Source organism: Toxorhynchites rutilus, chromosome 3 (genome assembly GCF_029784135.1).
Source record: "Toxorhynchites rutilus septentrionalis strain SRP chromosome 3, ASM2978413v1, whole genome shotgun sequence".
Classification (NCBI taxonomy): domain Eukaryota; kingdom Metazoa; phylum Arthropoda; class Insecta; order Diptera; family Culicidae; genus Toxorhynchites; species Toxorhynchites rutilus.
The window spans coordinates 55,690,089-55,707,970 of NC_073746.1; the positions used below are offsets into that span (position 1 = coordinate 55,690,089).

Genomic DNA, 17,882 nt, shown 5'->3' on the forward strand with positions numbered 1-17,882 from the left:
ACAAGCACAAACACAAACATCGGGCTGTCGAATACTCGGCTATCCGGACTCGAAGCTGACCGGTATCCAGTATCCGACCAAACCACTATCCGTTTCATCACTAATTTCACGCTGACAACTAGCACCGGTAAATAATTACTCCTGCACCGTTTTCATTAGTTTCAGTGAATAAGTTTCGAATGCAACAAGGAAACATTCATTTCTATACAAACTGCCAGAATACATGGATGCTTCAAAATAATTTCCAAGTGACGATTTCTAACGTCGCTTTTGTTTGCAGAATGAAAGGAATCAACGTGAAATGAAAGGAATATGTACGAAAGAGACGAGATATTTTTCTTATTGTGCGTGAAAAGAGAATAGACATATTTTTAGCCTGCATGGTTCTGGTTCTGTTCTGAGAAGCGATAGACACATTATTGAGTGACGATGTGCTAATTGAAGTGAAATTGTCAGGCCCTGGTCACGATAGCATATCTGGCATCCTTGTGCTGGGTTGTTTACAAATAGAATGGAGTGGAATGAACCATCAAAAAACACGTGATTTAAAGCGATCAGTATGTCATAACACGTATGTCATGTCATAAATCGCTCCGCATCGCATCGCACCGCATCGCGTTTACTATGTCCTCGGCCTTAATGTAAAACACAGGCGAATGCGTACTTGAACAACCCTAATACTAGAAAAAACACACTTTTTTACTTTTAATTTTTCTATCACTGATTTTCAATCAGTGTTCCTAAAGCATCGTTTCTGAAGGGGTCATAGTTCTCCTGTTGTCAATTGAATTTCTGTAATTTTATTTGTAATTCGGATCGCTTGCAGTTTTTCTGCTGTAATCTCGCAAGATCATAATTTCCGAAAGCGAGCATTAAAGAAATCAGCGAGACAAACTATGGCCCTGCCATTTAACACTAAAGTTGTAACCAATCGGTTATTTCTGAACAAATGGTATGTAACCCATAGTGCATCTATATCATTGTAGTTTAACCTTGAAAAACAACTCATTGCGTTGCAGTTACAACTTTTGGCGACCTTACGTCAGCGGCCCGGTCGAGGGTGGTCGTGCCAGCAATCCGGACGGCTCCACGGTAAACGTCCCTTCGAAGGAAATAGTGACACCGCTACCTCCCCTGTCCGAACCCATTGCTGACCAACAGCCGGTGCAGTATGCGCGTTCGGGGGATCAAAACAATGTTACCACAGTGACCCGATTGTCGAACGGTTTGAGGGTTGCTTCGGAGAACAGATTTGGCCAGTTCTGTACGGTGGGAGTGGTGATCGATTCGGGCCCCCGCTATGAGCTGGCCTATCCAAGTGGCGTTTCGCACTTTCTGGAGAAACTAGCATTCCAATCGACCGAAGCGTTTAGCGAAAAAGATGTCATCTTCAAGGAGCTCGAGAAACACGGGGGAATATGCGACTGCCAGAGTTCGCGGGATACGTTTGTATACGCGGCAAGCGCGGACAGCCGTGGGCTCGAGTCCGTTACAAGAATTCTGGCTGATGTTGTTCTCCGGCCTAAGTAAGATTGTGAGATTTCGCTTTTAATGATCTTTCATTTGAACTGTTCCTATTATCGTTTAAGATTAGCCCTGGATGAGGTCGAGGCGGCACGCCAGGCAATCAAGTTTGAGTTAGAAACGTTGCAAATGCGACCAGAGCAGGAGCCCATCGTAATGGACATGATTCATGCTGCTGCGTTCCGAGACAACACCTTGGGACTTCCGAAGCTTTGTCCCGCGGAAAACACGGATAAGATTGACAGGAATATGTTGTTGACTTACTTGAAAAATCATCATACACCGGATCGGATGGTGCTAGCGGGTGTTGGAGTTCCGCACGATAAACTTGTCCAGCTGGCGGAGAAATTCTTCGTGGAAGGATCAGCGACTTGGGAGAGCGAGAAAATTGTGGCTAAGGAACCAAAAGGAGTGGACACATCGATTGCACAATATACCGGTGGACAACAGCTCGAGGAGTGTATTATTCCGGTGTATGCTGCCGTGGGACTTCCAGAGCTAGCTCATGTTGTAGTCGGAATAAGAGGGTGCTCCCATCAAGACAAAGATTTCATAGCGGCTTGTGTGTTAAATATTATGATGGGCGGTGGAGGTTCGTTCTCTGCCGGTGGTCCGGGGAAGGGAATGTACACTCGTCTATACACAAATGTCCTGAACCGTTACCACTGGATGTACAGCGCCACTGCTTATAACCATGCTTACGGAGACTCTGGTCTGTTTTGTATCCACGCCACGGCTCCACCAACACACGTGAAGAATCTGGTGGAGGTCATCACGAGGGAACTGTACACGATGCAAACCCGACCGGGAGATCAGGAATTGCGCAGAGCGAAAACACAACTGCAGTCAATGCTGTTGATGAATCTGGAGGCCCGTCCGGTCGTTTTTGAGGACATTGGAAGGCAGGTGTTGGCTACCGGTGAACGGAGGCGACCGGAGCATTTCATTCAGGAAATAGGTAATTAGCGATTCAGATGGTAATGTACTTGATATTAATTTCCGTTTTTGTTCGTGCAGAAAAAATTACCGCGGAGGACATCCAAAACGTGGCAAGGAAATTTCTATCGTCACCGCCAGCCCTGGCCGCTCGTGGTGAAATCAAGGGCATTTACGACGTTAAGGACATTCAAACAGCGCTGTCCAATGAAGGTCGGATGCCCGGTAATCGAAGGTTGTCGCTTTTTAGATAAGGTTGGTACTCTTCATAAAAAAAAACAATTCACGTATCTAGAAGACAATGCAAAGCACTGTACTATCCAAGTCAAACTTTTAACGCTAATTGTGAAAAATATCAACTTGATTGATTCAAAAAAAAAATATCGGCGTCAGTTTAGTTCCGAAATAAATAAGATATATTAGGATTAATAAAAACTAAAATGCGTTTAATTACCGATAATATATCACCATTTCTAGATAAAAGCTTATTCTAGATAAGAAGCTTATTCACGAGATTATAGAATTTGTTTGCAAATATCGATAGTTTAAAACGCTAATCACATTTTATATCATGAAAATTAAGGCATAATCGCATTAAAATTCAAAAAGAGTACCAAAATTTGGGCCTTCAAAGACCACTCTCATTGACAAATCCTCACCCAACAGTCGCATTACAATTTGCAGTTTATTCAGGTTGGTTCATTTGCTGCTCTCTTTACTCACTCAATGATGAAAATATTTTTAAAATTTGAACGAATATTTTCACATCATGTTATTTATTTACTTGAAACACGTATTTCTGACTTTTATTTAACCATTTGTCTATGCATTTCTACTATTGTTACTGAATCTTTTTATTATAGGTAATATAAAATTGTCTTCAAAAACAACGTGATCTTTATGTGATTTTTTCACCACCTTCATAAAAAAGAGTGGTAAGAGTTAATTTTCATTCATAATTTTAATTTTAAAAACATTCCGCCTAAAGATCAATTATTCTTTGACGCTCCCCTAAACTATTAAACGAATCTCAATCCCGTTTTGTAATCAGCATAGGAAATCAGAAGCACATAAATCATAATCTAATATCAAAAATGAAGTGCATCGAGCGATCCTGCTGCAGTATTTAAACTGCCAATCGCAAAATAAAACTTCCGGATGGATATCCAAACATCTAAGAACTACCTAGCGGAATCATTGGCTACAGGCCATAGCAAATGCTGAACACATTTGCATCAATATTAACTTCAGACAAACAACAATGCGTGAGCCCTAGCTTTATGCTGCCTGAGCAGAAGATGAATGAGATTGAGAGAAGAGCATAGTGTTTAGGCGAGCGAGACAATTTCCATGTCACTAAATCACTACTAAATGGATTTGCTTTTTCTTCTTCTTCTTCTTCTTGAATTATAGAGGCTTTAAAGTCTAAAAGTTCATTTGCCTCTAATGATTTTCCGAGCGGGAACCGGTTTATATACAGATTAGTGTGTTCAATCAGGGTGTCGACTAAAAACCCGAAAAAAATCCCTGATATTTCCTGATTTCCAGTAATTTTTAAGAAAAATTCCAGATGTAATCAAATTCCACTAGTACTTCAGCTGTAGTTCCTAAAGCATTTTAGCTTGAACATTGCAATTTAAGAACGTCTGTCGATATCTTCCAATAAATGAATGGTTTGTTTCGCGGACAGATACGGCTGCAAAATAAGCAAACTTAAAATCATATTTAAATAAGACCCAAAAAAAAATAAATTGTAAATAAAGTTAGTCTTAAATCTCGAACTCACGCGAAAGCATTGGATTTCTTTTTTTTACGGATATAAATTTTCAGTTTGTGATTTTCAATTGTGTTGAATGACGAATGATACAAGAACAGTTCAAAGTTAGCTTGAAGGACCTTTAAACACTAGTGCAGAATGAATCATTTTCATTTTATTTTAACTTACTCACTTACTTTTAACTATTAACTTACTCATTAATTAACTCATTTAACGTAAAAGCTTCTTTCTTCAAACTTCCCTTGTCTTCTAGAAAAAGAGAATGAGAATTTCGAACTCGTTGAATTAACTAGCTCAACATTTCTATTGATACTATCCTTCCAAAGTGAAGCAAACCATCATAAACTTGTCGCATAGTACAACCCTTTTTTTTACAAACGTTTTCTAAAAACATTCGATATCAATGGAAAAGCCATCTCAACGTTGGGGTTTCCACACGAGCGACAGAAGACCATTTTCGATTACGACAAAACCAAGGATATATCAAGGCTTGTAAAAAATGCAATGTGTAAAATATGCAATCTGAAGCTACCCAAATTCAAGAGTTTTTCTTCTACATTTTGAATGCCAGTTGATGCTCGCGTAATATGACCAATCCACGTTGGTACCGTCCATCGACACAAGAAGAACTTAGTTCAAATATATAATTCCAAGACCTTCTTCAAAAGCTCTCTGATGTTTGAGAACGTTCCAAGAACATTGACGTCATGTAACGATTTATCATCCTTATCTCTTCTCCATCCCAAAATCTTATATCCAGATCCATCTGCAGCCTCTTTGAAATCTTGTTCAAAGTTGTTGTCGTTTGTTGAAAACGAATAGTGCGTTCGGTAGCTTGAAGTGTCTGTTATAAACGTACGAAAACACGTTTTTGTCACTATAGTAGCTTGCGAGCAGCAGTGTTTGGTTTGGCTGGAACGTGGTTTGTAGCGCGCCGGAAATCATGTGTGACGAAAAACACGAACAACAACGCACCTGCCCATAACGCGCTGTCGGTGAAGCAATTTTTAGCCGATAAGGGCATTCGTACTCGCCAGATCTAGCCCCATGCGTCTTTTGACGTAGAACTACGTCTTTCATTAAGGGTGCCAAATCCGAAAACAGGTCGCGTTTTTATGAAATAAAGTTAACGTTAATAACTATTTTTACCGCGAACTGATTTTGGCGATTTACATATCAAACGAATCGGAAATTCCCCAAGATTTGTTTAATATGCTATACATTAGAATCTCCTGGTTTGTAAATGGTTAAAATACATGAAAACTTTAAGCGTTTTCATTTTCCCATACATTTGTTCTGTCCATTTGTGTGCTTTCCCGAACAGAACTGTCAATAACGAGCAACTTATCGACGAGCAGCGAAGGGGAAATCGTAGGATTTAAAGTCTCCGTGAACAAAGGAAAAGAAGAACAATGAAGAGGAATACTTGCCTATAGTATAAACAGTGGATCTCGCTGAGGCAAACTTTCATTCGGTATCGGACTGTTGAGCAATCCAGTTGCTTTGCTTTCGCTGCGCTTCGATCTAAGATTGGACCCCACCAGTGGTAATCCAACTTGGATATCGTCGTGTGGTTTTTTCAGTTCATTTTTGGCGTTATTCGTATCGTGTGTTTTTCTTTCCGCGTCATAAATTGGACGCTTCGCGTAGTATGTGATGAGCAAGAAGAAGAGGAAGGCTGGCTCGAGCACTGCAAAAAGCGAACGCATTGCCAGGGGCAATCAAATTTCGAGGCAAGCGTCATCTAGTGAGGAACGCGATGTTGGTGCAGTGAAAAGTGCTCGCACTGAACCGAGCCTTCGCGAGTGTGACACCGCATCGAACAATAGCGAAGTCGGCGACTTCGGCGCGTCGGACGAAAATATAAACGCCTTTACACAGGCAGCAACCAAAATCAACCCCGCTGGTGGTGAAGGCGGTCGCTCTTGACAAACTCATCAGCGAATTCGCATCGACGGGGTGTTACACCGGAGTACAAGCTGTGTGGCATAATTCAGTCTTTTTCCAAGAAGTTAACATTGTTTGTTTTTCATCATCATAAGGACTTCATTGGTGCCTTTGACATTGCATGAATGCATTAAACTGACGTTATGGCGAAGCAGGCATTAAGGTTGTGCACCAAAAATCATTTGGGGAATACCAAGCATCTTGAATGTCGTACTGGAATGTTATAAGTTATTTGGGTTTGCGTGCCAGGCCCAAAACTGCCTTCAACTAGGATTGCGTTAAACTTGATCATAATAAAGCAATACTACTGTTTCCGAGGTTGTTGATATTAACAAAAAGAGTTTATTTCACTTGTTTAGACACCAAGAAAGTAAATGTCGTTCGGGAATGTTATATGTGATTAGGTTTCGCTTGCCAGTAGAAAAACTTCCTTCACTAAGGGTGGCAGCTGCGCTTATCTCGAGCATGAGAAAGTAATGCAACTTTTTTCGAGGCCAGTAATATAAACAGAATCGTTTCTTTTGAGAATAACGCAAAATAATCAGAAGTGTTTATATTCCTAGTAGTTTCAAGCCACCAATATATGGCTCGGTATGCGTGCTATGGCGAACGCTTGTTTGGCGCTTGGTTTACGTTGTACGAACGATGCCTAGAGGTGCAATTCCACTGAAGCAATACTAAATAACATGTAGCATGATATTGATACTTGCATGTGTTGTCATTGTTGTTGTTTCCTCGCGGTGCCAACGATATTTTGATGTAGTTATGAGATGTGGAATAATGGTGCTGATGCAACATGTATATAATCGACTGTAGCCGAGTCTATGTCAATTGCGAAAAAGGCCACCGGAATAGCGTTCGATGTAAATTTTCAATGCATTGACATGAAATTAATTACGACATATGATCAGCTAGTGTATTGTTCTGCGAGGCCAAGAATGACATCAATCAATTTTCGTCAACTGATTCTACCGCCATATGAGCCTTGATAAAAATATATATTTTGGAAAAAAAAACTGATTCTACAATGAAATAACATTTCAGAGATTATTCTACTAAGCTACTAAGCAAAATTTCACAGCACTATAGAATAATATCCGAAGATATAAACAAGCGAGTAGTTCTACGTCAACAATGCGGTCGTATCTTGGACACAACCTCCCATATTTTTTTGACGTAGAACTACGTCTTTCAGGAAGGGTGCCAAATCAGAAAACAGGTCACGTTTTTATGAAATAAAGTTAACGTTGATAACTATTTTCACTGTGAACGAATTCACATGATTTGCATACCAATCGAATCGGACATTCTCTAAGAATTGTTTGCTATGCTATACATTACAATTCGCTAATCTCTGAACGGTTAAAATTCATGAAAACTGGAAGAACTTCCTTTTTCCCATACATATGTTCGACCGATTTGTGTGCTAACCCTACCCGTATGTCGAATGCTTATAACTCGAACATTTCTTAACAGATTGGAAAGATGTTTGCATCAAGTGATAGGAAATATTTCTGCGCGTCTATCACAAATAATAAAATATTATTTTTCATGAGATGAACAATTGAATAACTGTAAAATGTAACTGCCAAGTTTTGATTAGCCCGATTTACGGTTTCCCCAACACAGACTTCTAAATCGATATACCTGTGGAAATCCGCTTTGCAAATATACATGCAAGTTGGAGGTATGTTTGTTCCCACCGAGCTGTGTTTCCCTAACACGGACTTCAAAATCAATGTGCCTGGGGGAATCCGCTTCGTCAAAACATGCAAGTCGGGGGTATTTTTTCCCACTGAGCTATGTTTCCCTAACACGGACCTCAAAATTAATTTTCCTGGGGGAATCCGCTTTGCAAAAATATGCAAGTAGTGATGTCTAAATTTTGTCACATATTCGATTATCGATTAATCGTTGGGGCATTTTCCAATATTCGATTCATTCGAATAATTGTCTTTCAATATTCGATTAATAGAACGAATATTTACTTCTTGAAATAATCACGTATCACGTTGTCATTCTAGTTGCGTGGTCTATCGACGTCGATGTTAGATGGTTGGATAAAAAAATATATAGCCTAATTATTAGCCTAAAAATGCATTAACCTTGAGTAAGATTCCACCTTTAACTAATCGCGATTACAGTGACAATTATTCAATGTATTCATATTTTGATTTCAAATTATTCGATACAAGATTAATCAATTATAATTTCAGATATTCGATTATTTGAATTAATCGAACGATTAACCGACGTCTCTACATGCAAGTCGGGGGCAATTTTTGGTGTCGAGTACTTTTGTACTCGCTTTGTACTGAGAAGCCTGGGAAAATCGTCATTTCAGATACTAGAGGTGAATGAACTTTCGCGGTTCGAGAGCTACGTAAACATGAGATGTGCAATAATTTCAGAGGGAAATGTAAAATACAGTGATCGTTTGACAATTTTTCCGTCCAAATATTTTGGTAGTCCTAGGCATCATATCAAATGTAAAAGAACGTTCATCAAATTTATTTGTAACGAAGAACATAATATATTACGAAGTGGTAAATTCCACAATATAATTTCGTAGTTCTATGTCGAAAATATGCGGTCGTGTCCTAGATACAACCCCTTACAATTTTTCTATCCCCCAAGATCAAATCCGTGTTGAAAGGTACCCGATTTCAGTCCGTAGAAGAGGCGAATGAAAAGGCGATGCGGCTTTTGAACGCCATCACAAAAAAAGAGTTTCAGCACTGCTTCGAACAATGGAAAAACGTATGGAAAGGTGTGTAAGGAGCCAAGGGGAGTATATTGAAGAGGAGCATATCGTTGTACTGTAATTTTTAAAATATAACCCTTTTTCGTAACCAGTCTCGTTATTTAATAGCCATACCTCGTAAGTTCAAAGTTTTGAAAACGACAGAGTAAGGTTTTCAACTTTAATATCTCTTTAGCAACTGAATGGAGTGGTATAATAGTCACTTTATTTGAAAGATAAAATGTCAAAGAGCTATATGATTGTATCTTATTGGTCCAAAAAATCGTTTCAATAGCTTAAAAGTTGCTTTGAAAACAGGCTATTGAAATCATTACAATCTAGCTCATTGATGATGATTGCTTTTGTGGTCATCGGAATGTGTTCCCGAAGACGGACGCAAAATCAAGGCACCTGGTAAAACCGTCATCGCGAATACAGCCTGCATGGCTGTGATATCTTTTACTCGCTTACAAATGCGCTCGAGCAAAGGAAGATTCGCGCATTCGGTTCCTGTGATGCAATCGCTTCTATTCTGCTTCCACGTAAAGTGGTCATGAAAACTCGTGCTTTATTCTCACGAGAACAAAATAGAATCATGTATCAAACTTCATCTGTTGCTTTTGCAAAACCACGCATACGCAACGGTTCTTTTCTGGACCACCAACAAGTTCGAAACAGTTGAATTTCATGTTAATAACAATTTTATACTCATACTCATCCACTCACATACTAACAAGGGACACTTTCAGCAATCTTCAGAAATAATTATTCATTCATTCATTGAGAATTCATTCAAATGCATTTTCAAACAAATGATTACAGAGCCAGCGGTAGTCCTACGTCTACCTTGCGGTTATATCACAGATATAACCCACTTTTGGGTTTTTGGGCGTTTTTTTTTATTCGTTAGTTTTTAGGCGTTAATGGTAATTATTTGAAGAAAAATACACAATTGAATGAAAAAACTCCAGAAAATATTTTTTCCTCGACTTCATTCCGTTTTAATAGTCATTTAATTCAGCCTCCTCAAAACAGAATTATTTATTTTTTGGTCTGTGAGTCCGATGCGCGATATAGGAGGGTTAAGTGATTCTCAAATGTTTCCCAAAAGAAAATATCAGCGACGCAGTAAGTTACCTTTAAATCGACATCGAGGCACCAATATTTTTTCTAATTATTTGTGACGCTTCCCTGGTTTGTCCAATTATCTACATGTCGAATTAAAGGTGACTTACTGTAATTCGATTTTTATCATAGGTCCCAACCAGGGATGCCAGGTGATTTTTTAAAATGTCTTCACATGGTACGGAAAAATGCCTTCAAATGTCTTCACATTCATATCGGATGAAATTAAAATTTATAACTTACAAAGCAAAGTTTCATAGCTAATTCAATGTTTATTTAAATTGGTATTGTTATACAGCGCATTTCATTAAACTTACTTTCAGGTTTTGAAGTTTATTTCAATAAATGTGAACATAGAATATATTGCGCAACTGCGAACTAAATTTTATGAGTTTAGAAATGATAATTGGCTTGTTAAATCATTGATTGAGGTAATATAGACCCAGTTCTTCCACAAAAATGGAGCTGTGATAACTCAATTTGTTTATTTTAGCTTTGAAGTTTTTGTTGTAACTCAAACCATATCTATAAACTAATTATTGAAACGGTATTTAACCGGAAAACCTTCGATTTGTGAAGTGGTCGTTTGAAAGAAGGTTAATCTATTGTATAGTATAGGCCCAAAATAATGAAAAAAATACAATGTCCCAATCATTGGAATACTCGAGCGCAAATGAATTTGAAGTAAAAGTCGCTTTGTTGTTTAATTCATTCTATATGCATGTGGTTTTTCTGCTTGAAAAGGTTTGAAAAAAGCAAGTTAATAACCCCGAGACAAAAGTTTCCGTTGATTACTAAGAACAAAAGTGAACAAGTGACAATGATAAAAAAGCAAACAAAAGACAAAAGCCCTACTTCTTTTGACAATATTTTCGGCCAATAGTTTGAATTTCATGGAAATAATATCACTCAATAACCCACATACGCTATCATACTGAAATGTCTTCACATATTTCATATTGTCTTCAAAATGTCTTCACAAATCAAATGAGGTGCTCAGAATGCAAGGGGTGTAAGTGAGTTGATCGATTTCTCTTCATCAACTTTTTATTTAGTTAAAAACTCAACTGCAAAAACGTTCCAATTCAAGTTTGCTATAGAATACGATAGATGAGGCTCTGGCCTATCTTCCACATTGTCAAATACAGCTGGGAATGTATTTGCAGCTAAGTTATGACCAAAAGAGAGAGTTGATGAAGAGAAATCGATTAAATCACTTACACCCCTTTCATTCTAAGCCCCTCAAATGTCTTCGCTTTCACTTGACGATTGAAAGTGCCCTATTCATTATCATTTGAACGGGCTTTATGTTGCTTTCAGTTTCACTACTTTCACTGTCTTTCAATAAAAATGCAATTGAAAGAGGCTTATGTGGGCATGTTAGTTTTAGAACCAGCGCCGACAACTGATAACGCCAGCTACTGCACATTCTTTCACATCGTCATTTTCATTAGCTTCAGTGAATACGGTTCGAGCTCCAACGAAATTTTCATTCGAAATAAGACACTTTCATTCGATATTAAAACTTTTCATTTTTTTTGACGATTTGATAATTTCGCTTCGGTGTAAAGAATGGAAGCAATGGACGTGATGCGAACGAAACTGTATGAAGGTGAAGTGATATTCTCTTTATTGAGCATGCAGAGAGAGTTGCACTATTTTCAGTCTGCACAAGTTTGCAGTAAATTGAAAGGCGATAGGCTCATTATTGAGTGACGATGTGTCAATTGAAGTGAAATTGTATGGCTCTGCCCACCATTGCTCAAAAGTTATAGATTCTCTACCACAATCTCCCAACATCACTCCCATTAAGAAATGAGGGAAATTAGAAACCATCAAATTTCTAGCTATAAGGGTCCTAAAAACACTTGATGGATGAATGGTTGAATATTCCTCCCGAAGATGTACGAATTCGTGTTTGAGTCACTGTACATTAGCATTTTATTCATTTTTGACTTATATAAAATAGAGAAATGTTGTTCAATACAAATAATTATAGTCCCTACAACTAGCATTCTCAATATCTTATCTTTAATTCTATATATTATTTTGTCATAGTACACTATCCTAATAAAATTCTGTGAAATGCTATACGATACAAGCTTAATTCTTCCGAAAGCTCTGCAATATGGGATAGATATTCTCCAAGCTTTCTGTGATTTCCTGCTCGGATTTAGCCCCGGTGAAGACGATTTTTCCATTGACAAATATGAGCAGCACGACCCGTGGTTTAACCATCCTATAAATCAACCCGGGAAACAGCTCTGGTTCGTACGAACTAAACTGTCCGTGTATCTGATTAAGGTTCTCCAGCCGGATAGGAAACCGTAGGTCCACGGTGGCTACCAGGTTTTGCACTTTAAACTCGACGAACCGTACATTATAGCCAACCTTCTGAATGATGCGAGCGAACTTTCGTGCAGCTAAGTTTGCGTCATGTACATTTTTGGCTCCGGTACAGACGATTTTGCCAGAGCGGAACACCAAGGCCGTGCACCGGGGATCCCGTATCCTCATTACGACTCCGTGGAAGCGAGACGGGTTGTATTCGGTGTTCCGCGTTCGAAAGTTGATCGTCTGAAGGTTCAAATCGCACCCCAAACTAACGGTGGCTACACAATTTCTACAAAAAAAAAAAACGGATTATATTTTTGAATTTATTGAGGTAAAAATACAAATAAAACTACCAACTTGACTTGTAGTGAATTGATTGCCTCTTGGGGCCCAGTTGGCATGGGCATTTGCATCGTAATTCCGCATTGTGGCGGTATCTGCAATATGAAGAAATTTTGTTTGCATACATCAAAACCGATGCTCTCGACTCACTTTTGATATTTGCGGTGAACTACTTGAATGTGCGGGTTTTTGGAATGCGCCATTGAGGATCGTTTTGACAGTAGAATCCTGATTTGATTTGTCCATGCTGGATAATTTGAGTTTCCTAATCCGCAGATTTTTATTTAGATACAACGGAACGAACAATTCATGTCCAATGCACTTAACATTTTAATAAATTCATGAAGTGCTTGTATAATGAGAACTTGTGTCGAAGAGAACTGTCAAAATCATCTGGAGTTTTGAAAGCTGATGGATTGAACCTGCAGGAAAATGATGTTTTTAATATTTTTAGCACAACTCAGGGCTATGGCAAAGCGCTTGTATAAATGTATAATGTATACACTGAGAGAAAAATTTAGTATATATGACCAATTTTTTGGTAAATATTACCAATTCGCTAGTCATTTTCTACCCTACTAATCATTGGTACATCCTACGAAAAAAAATTGGTAGACAAAATGTCAAACAAAACTATGGTTTGTAAGGCCAGTGTTGGCTCAATTTTGGCTTCAGTAACGGCTGATTTGTTGGCCCTCCATTGGTTCATTAATATATATAAGTAATATAATTTTTATTTCAAATATTTTTATTCTTATAAATATTTTTATTCTATTCTTATTTTTATAAAATATTGAAAAGCTTTTCGTGCAGGCTTTTAGCGAGCGAGTTGGGTATCACAGTACTTAAAAGTGTGCTTTTTCGGACACTTACGAAATTTTGCTCGATCGCAAATTGCATCAACTCGTTCTCATCTTCGAAGATTATTTGACGCCGTAATTCGTACGTACTCAAACGGGACTTCGAAACAGTAACCCTTGGTAATGCATCTCGTACGCTCTTCGCTTTCTTTAATGGGGCTCACGCTGGTCACGGGGGTTTCTTATTCGAATTGCGAATTGCGTAACACAGTGCCAAATATTTTAAAAATAATTGAGCATTTACCTATTTTTACTGGAAATCCCAATGGAAGCTGCATAGTGAAAAAATCTCTCAGTTTAGCCACATGCGGATTGATCATTGTGGATCAAAATTGGTGGTACTTGTTCTTCAAATTTAATAAGAAATTCTCCACTTAGCATAACATACCGAGCCGGAGGTCAGCAGCGCCTGCTCGTCGTTTTAATCTTGTGACAGCGGAACATCAAATCTGCCGGAAGAAAACCCTTGTTATCAATAATATTCCTAACATCTTTCACATATCTAACTACGAGTTTTATCTAAAATAGCATAGGTTCGTAGCGCTGTCGACCGGTTTCGAAACCGGCACCAAATCGTATTGCCACTATTGACCGCCTTTACCAATGGATCTTTACCTTTGTCTACTTCCTTCCTTTGGCGGATTGCTTGATTCCCGATCGAGTGCTCCAACCGCGCTTCTAATGATTGCCTCCACGCTGACAATATGACCAGAATTAAAGATGTTACTGCTTGATGTGACGCACCAAGTTCGAGCTGAGGCAGCATGTACCGATCCAGCAACGAAGCGCCATGAAGCAAATTTACCACGCAAACTGACTCTTCCCATCATCCTCAGACGCGGATTTTCTGTTGTTGAGCTCCGTGAAGTCGTGATTTGCGGAGGAAATTGTGTAGCAAATAGGACACATATCGCTCCGATCCTTCGATGGAAGGATTAGTGGGCTGCTGTCGATGGTAGTGATGGTAATGGTTTTCGCTGGGTTCCGTCGCCAAGTACTGCTGTAGAATTAATGTTGTCGTGACGCTGTGTTTGAAATTGTGTAACTTTCGTCGTAGCATCCGTTGTCCGAATCGGTGCTGGTAGTCTTTCTAGCTTTTGATTGCTCAGTGTGAAACGGCTATTGTTGGTTTCCTCGCTGCTGACGGTAGGATTGGCCCAACTGATATCCATCGTTTCCTGGAACAACGAATCCATCGAGAGGCGGTCCATTGCTGCTTTTGGTTGCGGTCTGCGGATAATAGAATATGGGGAAAAATCAAACGATAATCGGATCAGCAATCAATTGTGCACGGCGACATCCGCCGTTTTTGGCCTCTGATGTTTAGTTCATCTAAACGTTTACGGCTGCACGAAACTTTTGCTATGGATTCTACAATTTTAGGCTGAAAAAGGAAAATATTTAGGGTAAAATGAATCATAATAAAAACCTAATGTTTACCTCCAAATCGCTTCGCTTCCATTAGAGAAATGGCGGTTGCGCGCACACACAGTTGTTAGAAATGAAAATACTCAATGTTACACATGCTATGAAGTAAAATGTACGAATTATTGGTAGGGATGTACATTGCATCTGACATGAGTTTTACAAAGTTTTGGTAATATTTACAAAAATTTTTACAAATGTTTCGACTACTAAAGATTTGGTAGCTGCATTTACTAAAGTTTTGCTCCAGTGTAGAGACGCCTTGGGCTATGGCAAGGACATATATATTGGCGATCTAACGAGAAATTACAGACAGACGGAGCTGCGGTGAAAGTGATGCTGGTTTACGTTTCGCAGTGTCAAACCAATAGTAAATTTGTGAATGTTAGTAGTTATTTCCATATATTACAATGTTTGAATCATTAAAAATTATCGTGAATTTGATGAGATGGTAAGAAATTTTATTCTGAACATTTCCATATATAACACATTACTGTTTTTTCTCTTTCAGTTGTGTAAACTGTCAGTATTGCGACTGACTGATCCCAAGAAGCAAGTTCGGAAGCATACTCAAGAGCAAGCTAGAAAACAAACAGTTCCTGCATGCAAAAATTACACTGAAATGTCTGAAAGTGAAATTTTCTTCCGTCAAAATTGGACCCGTTTTGTACACCTCTCGGGAAATCGAATAGAAAGAATTTGCAGCGATCATTTCTGCTATGTGGATTTTAATAAATGTGAGTAAATAATTCGATTTTGGATTAAAACATGCACCGCAACAAATTTGTATTCAACAGGTACACGACTGAAATTGAAAAATCATGTTGTTCCTTCTGTGAAGTTTACGTCTAGTAACCACGAAGTGAAACTTGGGAGAGTATGCTGTGTAGCCGGTTGTCATACTAAAAGACGAAGGTGTTTGAAAACATTTCCAGTTAATAAATTAGTGTTAACAAGCTGGAAGCTCGCGCTTGGGATAGCAGTCTCTTCAAGTACGGTGGGCTGGATGATTTGCCATCATCACTTCATGAAAACTGACTTTCGAAAAAGTATCTTTTTCACATTTCATAAGTATCAAATAAGACATTCATGATAGTGCATTTCTTACAGCAAATACAGTTTCATCTAAGACGATTGAACCATTGATACGGATCCAAAAAGATATCTCGCAGGAGAGAGACCCGAACAATTACGAGACAACAATTACAACAAATATGTAAAACAGATATTAAGATCAACACAGATGTACGTTACAACAATTCTATACTCAACTTTGAATGAAACCCGTGGTTCAGCTAATGTTCAGAATCAAAGGATCAAAGTGGAATCATCATTTTTTAATTACCAATCACAGCTGATCGAAGTGGATGTTCGGAATGTCTTCTCTCAGACCTTCTTTTGACGAAAAAAGAAGTTAATACATGAATCGGATTACCGTCACTAACTTTATTAGAGGAGATTTGTTTTGTTCAGGGAGCACTTTCCTAATGTAACAGTAGTACTTGATTGCATAGAGGTGCCGGTAGCCTCTCTAAATTGTTTAAACTGCAGTATTTCATCTTATTCTAGTTACATATGTCGACAAACGGTCAAGTTTTTAGGGGGAGTACACCTGTTGGTTGAATATCCTTCGTAAGCAAGGCATATTTCGTAAAAAAACTTTCGGCGAATTTATTTTTAACAGCGAAAAATAGAAAGAGTGTTCCGCGAAATGCATTAAACTTTATATACCGCCATTTAGACGAAGTGGGAGGCTATCTCCATTAGAAGAAAGCAGAAACGAAGCCCGTATACACGTTGAGCGAGTCATCTAGCGTATCAAACTATTTGGTATTCTGCGTGATACTATCACCACTAATATTCTGGCATTTATCGATAATGTATATCGTTTGTGGTATTGTGAACCTCACCCCACCTGTACTGAAAGATGATACATTTTAAAATAAATGTTGTGAGCTTCGATTTCACGAAGATTACGAAAATTAGTGCATTCATTCCGTCAACTCCAAGGGAGAGCGACACATCAACATCTCCATTACAACCAACCATCGATTTGCCATCGAGCCACATCTTATTTATGGAAATCTTCGTGATTCTTCTTTCCATCTATTCTGTGGGCACTAATTTCCAGCAACAAAATGAAGGGTATAATTTAAAAGGGGCGGGGGTATTAACGGAATGGTTCACAGTTTCAATGGACTGAATTACTACTTGCACAGTTTCATGTTTATTTGTTCAAGATAATAACTTTTTAACTATTTTATCAAACTACAAGCTTTTTAAGTTTTTAACCACATTTTCAACAAACGTTTGATCGAAGGGAACACCAATTACAAGAAAATTTTGATATTCCCCAAGCCTGTATCACATCTGTGTAGCATAATTATTCAAACATCCGATAACTGAAAATATTTAATTGTTGCTTAAGTTGCTGTGATGTTTATGTATTCATTATACGTACCGTTCCATATGTAGCAAGCATGCAATAATATGTTTGGATTTATTTGTTCCTGCTTTGAAGTGCTTCCTTCTTTTTGGGGGAGGGGGTTGTTTCCGGGGTTCGATGACTGGCTTCAATGGATAGCATATTGTTCCCATTACTCCTCCAACCGATACAAATTATGCTTGCAAACACGACATGTCCTCTCTTATAGACCGGACCGATTCCTCTACGTAATCCAATATATATTAGAGGCGAATGAACTGCAAAGTTTAAAGCCTCTTAAAAATAAAGAATCGAATCGAACATATACACAATTGTGATGTTAATGTCCTTGTCTTGATCTGCGAATTTGAAAGCGAAAAAAATTCGTTTGATCTCTGTTATAAGATATGTGATATAAATTTTGCTTTTTCTTACCTGGTGATT

At 38.4% G+C, this 17,882-nt stretch overlaps 2 protein-coding genes across 3 annotated transcripts; one reads left to right on the forward strand and one right to left on the reverse strand.

The window, feature by feature from the left end:
- Positions 1-763: 763 nt before the first annotated feature.
- On the forward strand, positions 764-2,901 carry LOC129776442 (mitochondrial-processing peptidase subunit alpha). Its single transcript, XM_055782097.1, has 4 exons — positions 764-952; positions 1,020-1,526; positions 1,590-2,482; positions 2,542-2,901. The coding sequence occupies exons 1-4, from the start codon at positions 897-899 to the stop codon at positions 2,712-2,714; spliced, it is 1,629 nt and encodes a 542-aa protein (XP_055638072.1). The 5' UTR covers positions 764-896; the 3' UTR covers positions 2,715-2,901.
- A 9,045-nt stretch (positions 2,902-11,946) lies between these two features.
- Positions 11,947-13,112, reverse strand: LOC129776831 (TBP-related factor). 2 transcript variants are annotated; one of them, XM_055782713.1, is made up of 3 exons: positions 12,902-13,069; positions 12,744-12,823; positions 11,947-12,675 (listed from the first exon to the last, which is right to left on the reverse strand). In XM_055782713.1, exons 1-3 carry the CDS (start codon positions 12,929-12,931, stop codon positions 12,156-12,158), a joined length of 630 nt encoding a protein of 209 aa, XP_055638688.1. In that variant the 5' UTR covers positions 12,932-13,069; the 3' UTR covers positions 11,947-12,155. The 2 variants fall into 2 exon arrangements, with proteins under 2 accessions (XP_055638688.1, XP_055638687.1); XM_055782712.1 differs by having other exon boundaries at positions 11,949-12,675; positions 12,879-13,112.
- Between the last annotated feature and the right edge of the window lie 4,770 nt (positions 13,113-17,882).

What these genes read in the sequence shown, in the direction of transcription:
- LOC129776831 (XM_055782712.1), bottom strand. Translation starts at nt 12,974, where the DNA reads ATGGACAAATCAAATCAGGATTCTACTGTCAAAACGATCCTCAATGGC. An exon ending in GTTCACCGCAAATATCAAAA is followed by an intron (nt 12,824 to 12,878) that starts GTGAGTCGAGAG and finishes TTCATATTGCAG; the next exon opens with ATACCGCCACAATGCGGAAT. An exon ending in ATCAATTCACTACAAGTCAA is followed by an intron (nt 12,676 to 12,743) that starts GTTGGTAGTTTT and finishes TTTTTTTTGTAG; the next exon opens with AAATTGTGTAGCCACCGTTA.
- LOC129776442 (XM_055782097.1), top strand. Translation starts at nt 897, where the DNA reads ATGGCCCTGCCATTTAACACTAAAGTTGTAACCAATCGGTTATTTCTG. An exon ending in GATGTTGTTCTCCGGCCTAA is followed by an intron (nt 1,527 to 1,589) that starts GTAAGATTGTGA and finishes TTATCGTTTAAG; the next exon opens with ATTAGCCCTGGATGAGGTCG. An exon ending in GCATTTCATTCAGGAAATAG is followed by an intron (nt 2,483 to 2,541) that starts GTAATTAGCGAT and finishes TTGTTCGTGCAG; the next exon opens with AAAAAATTACCGCGGAGGAC.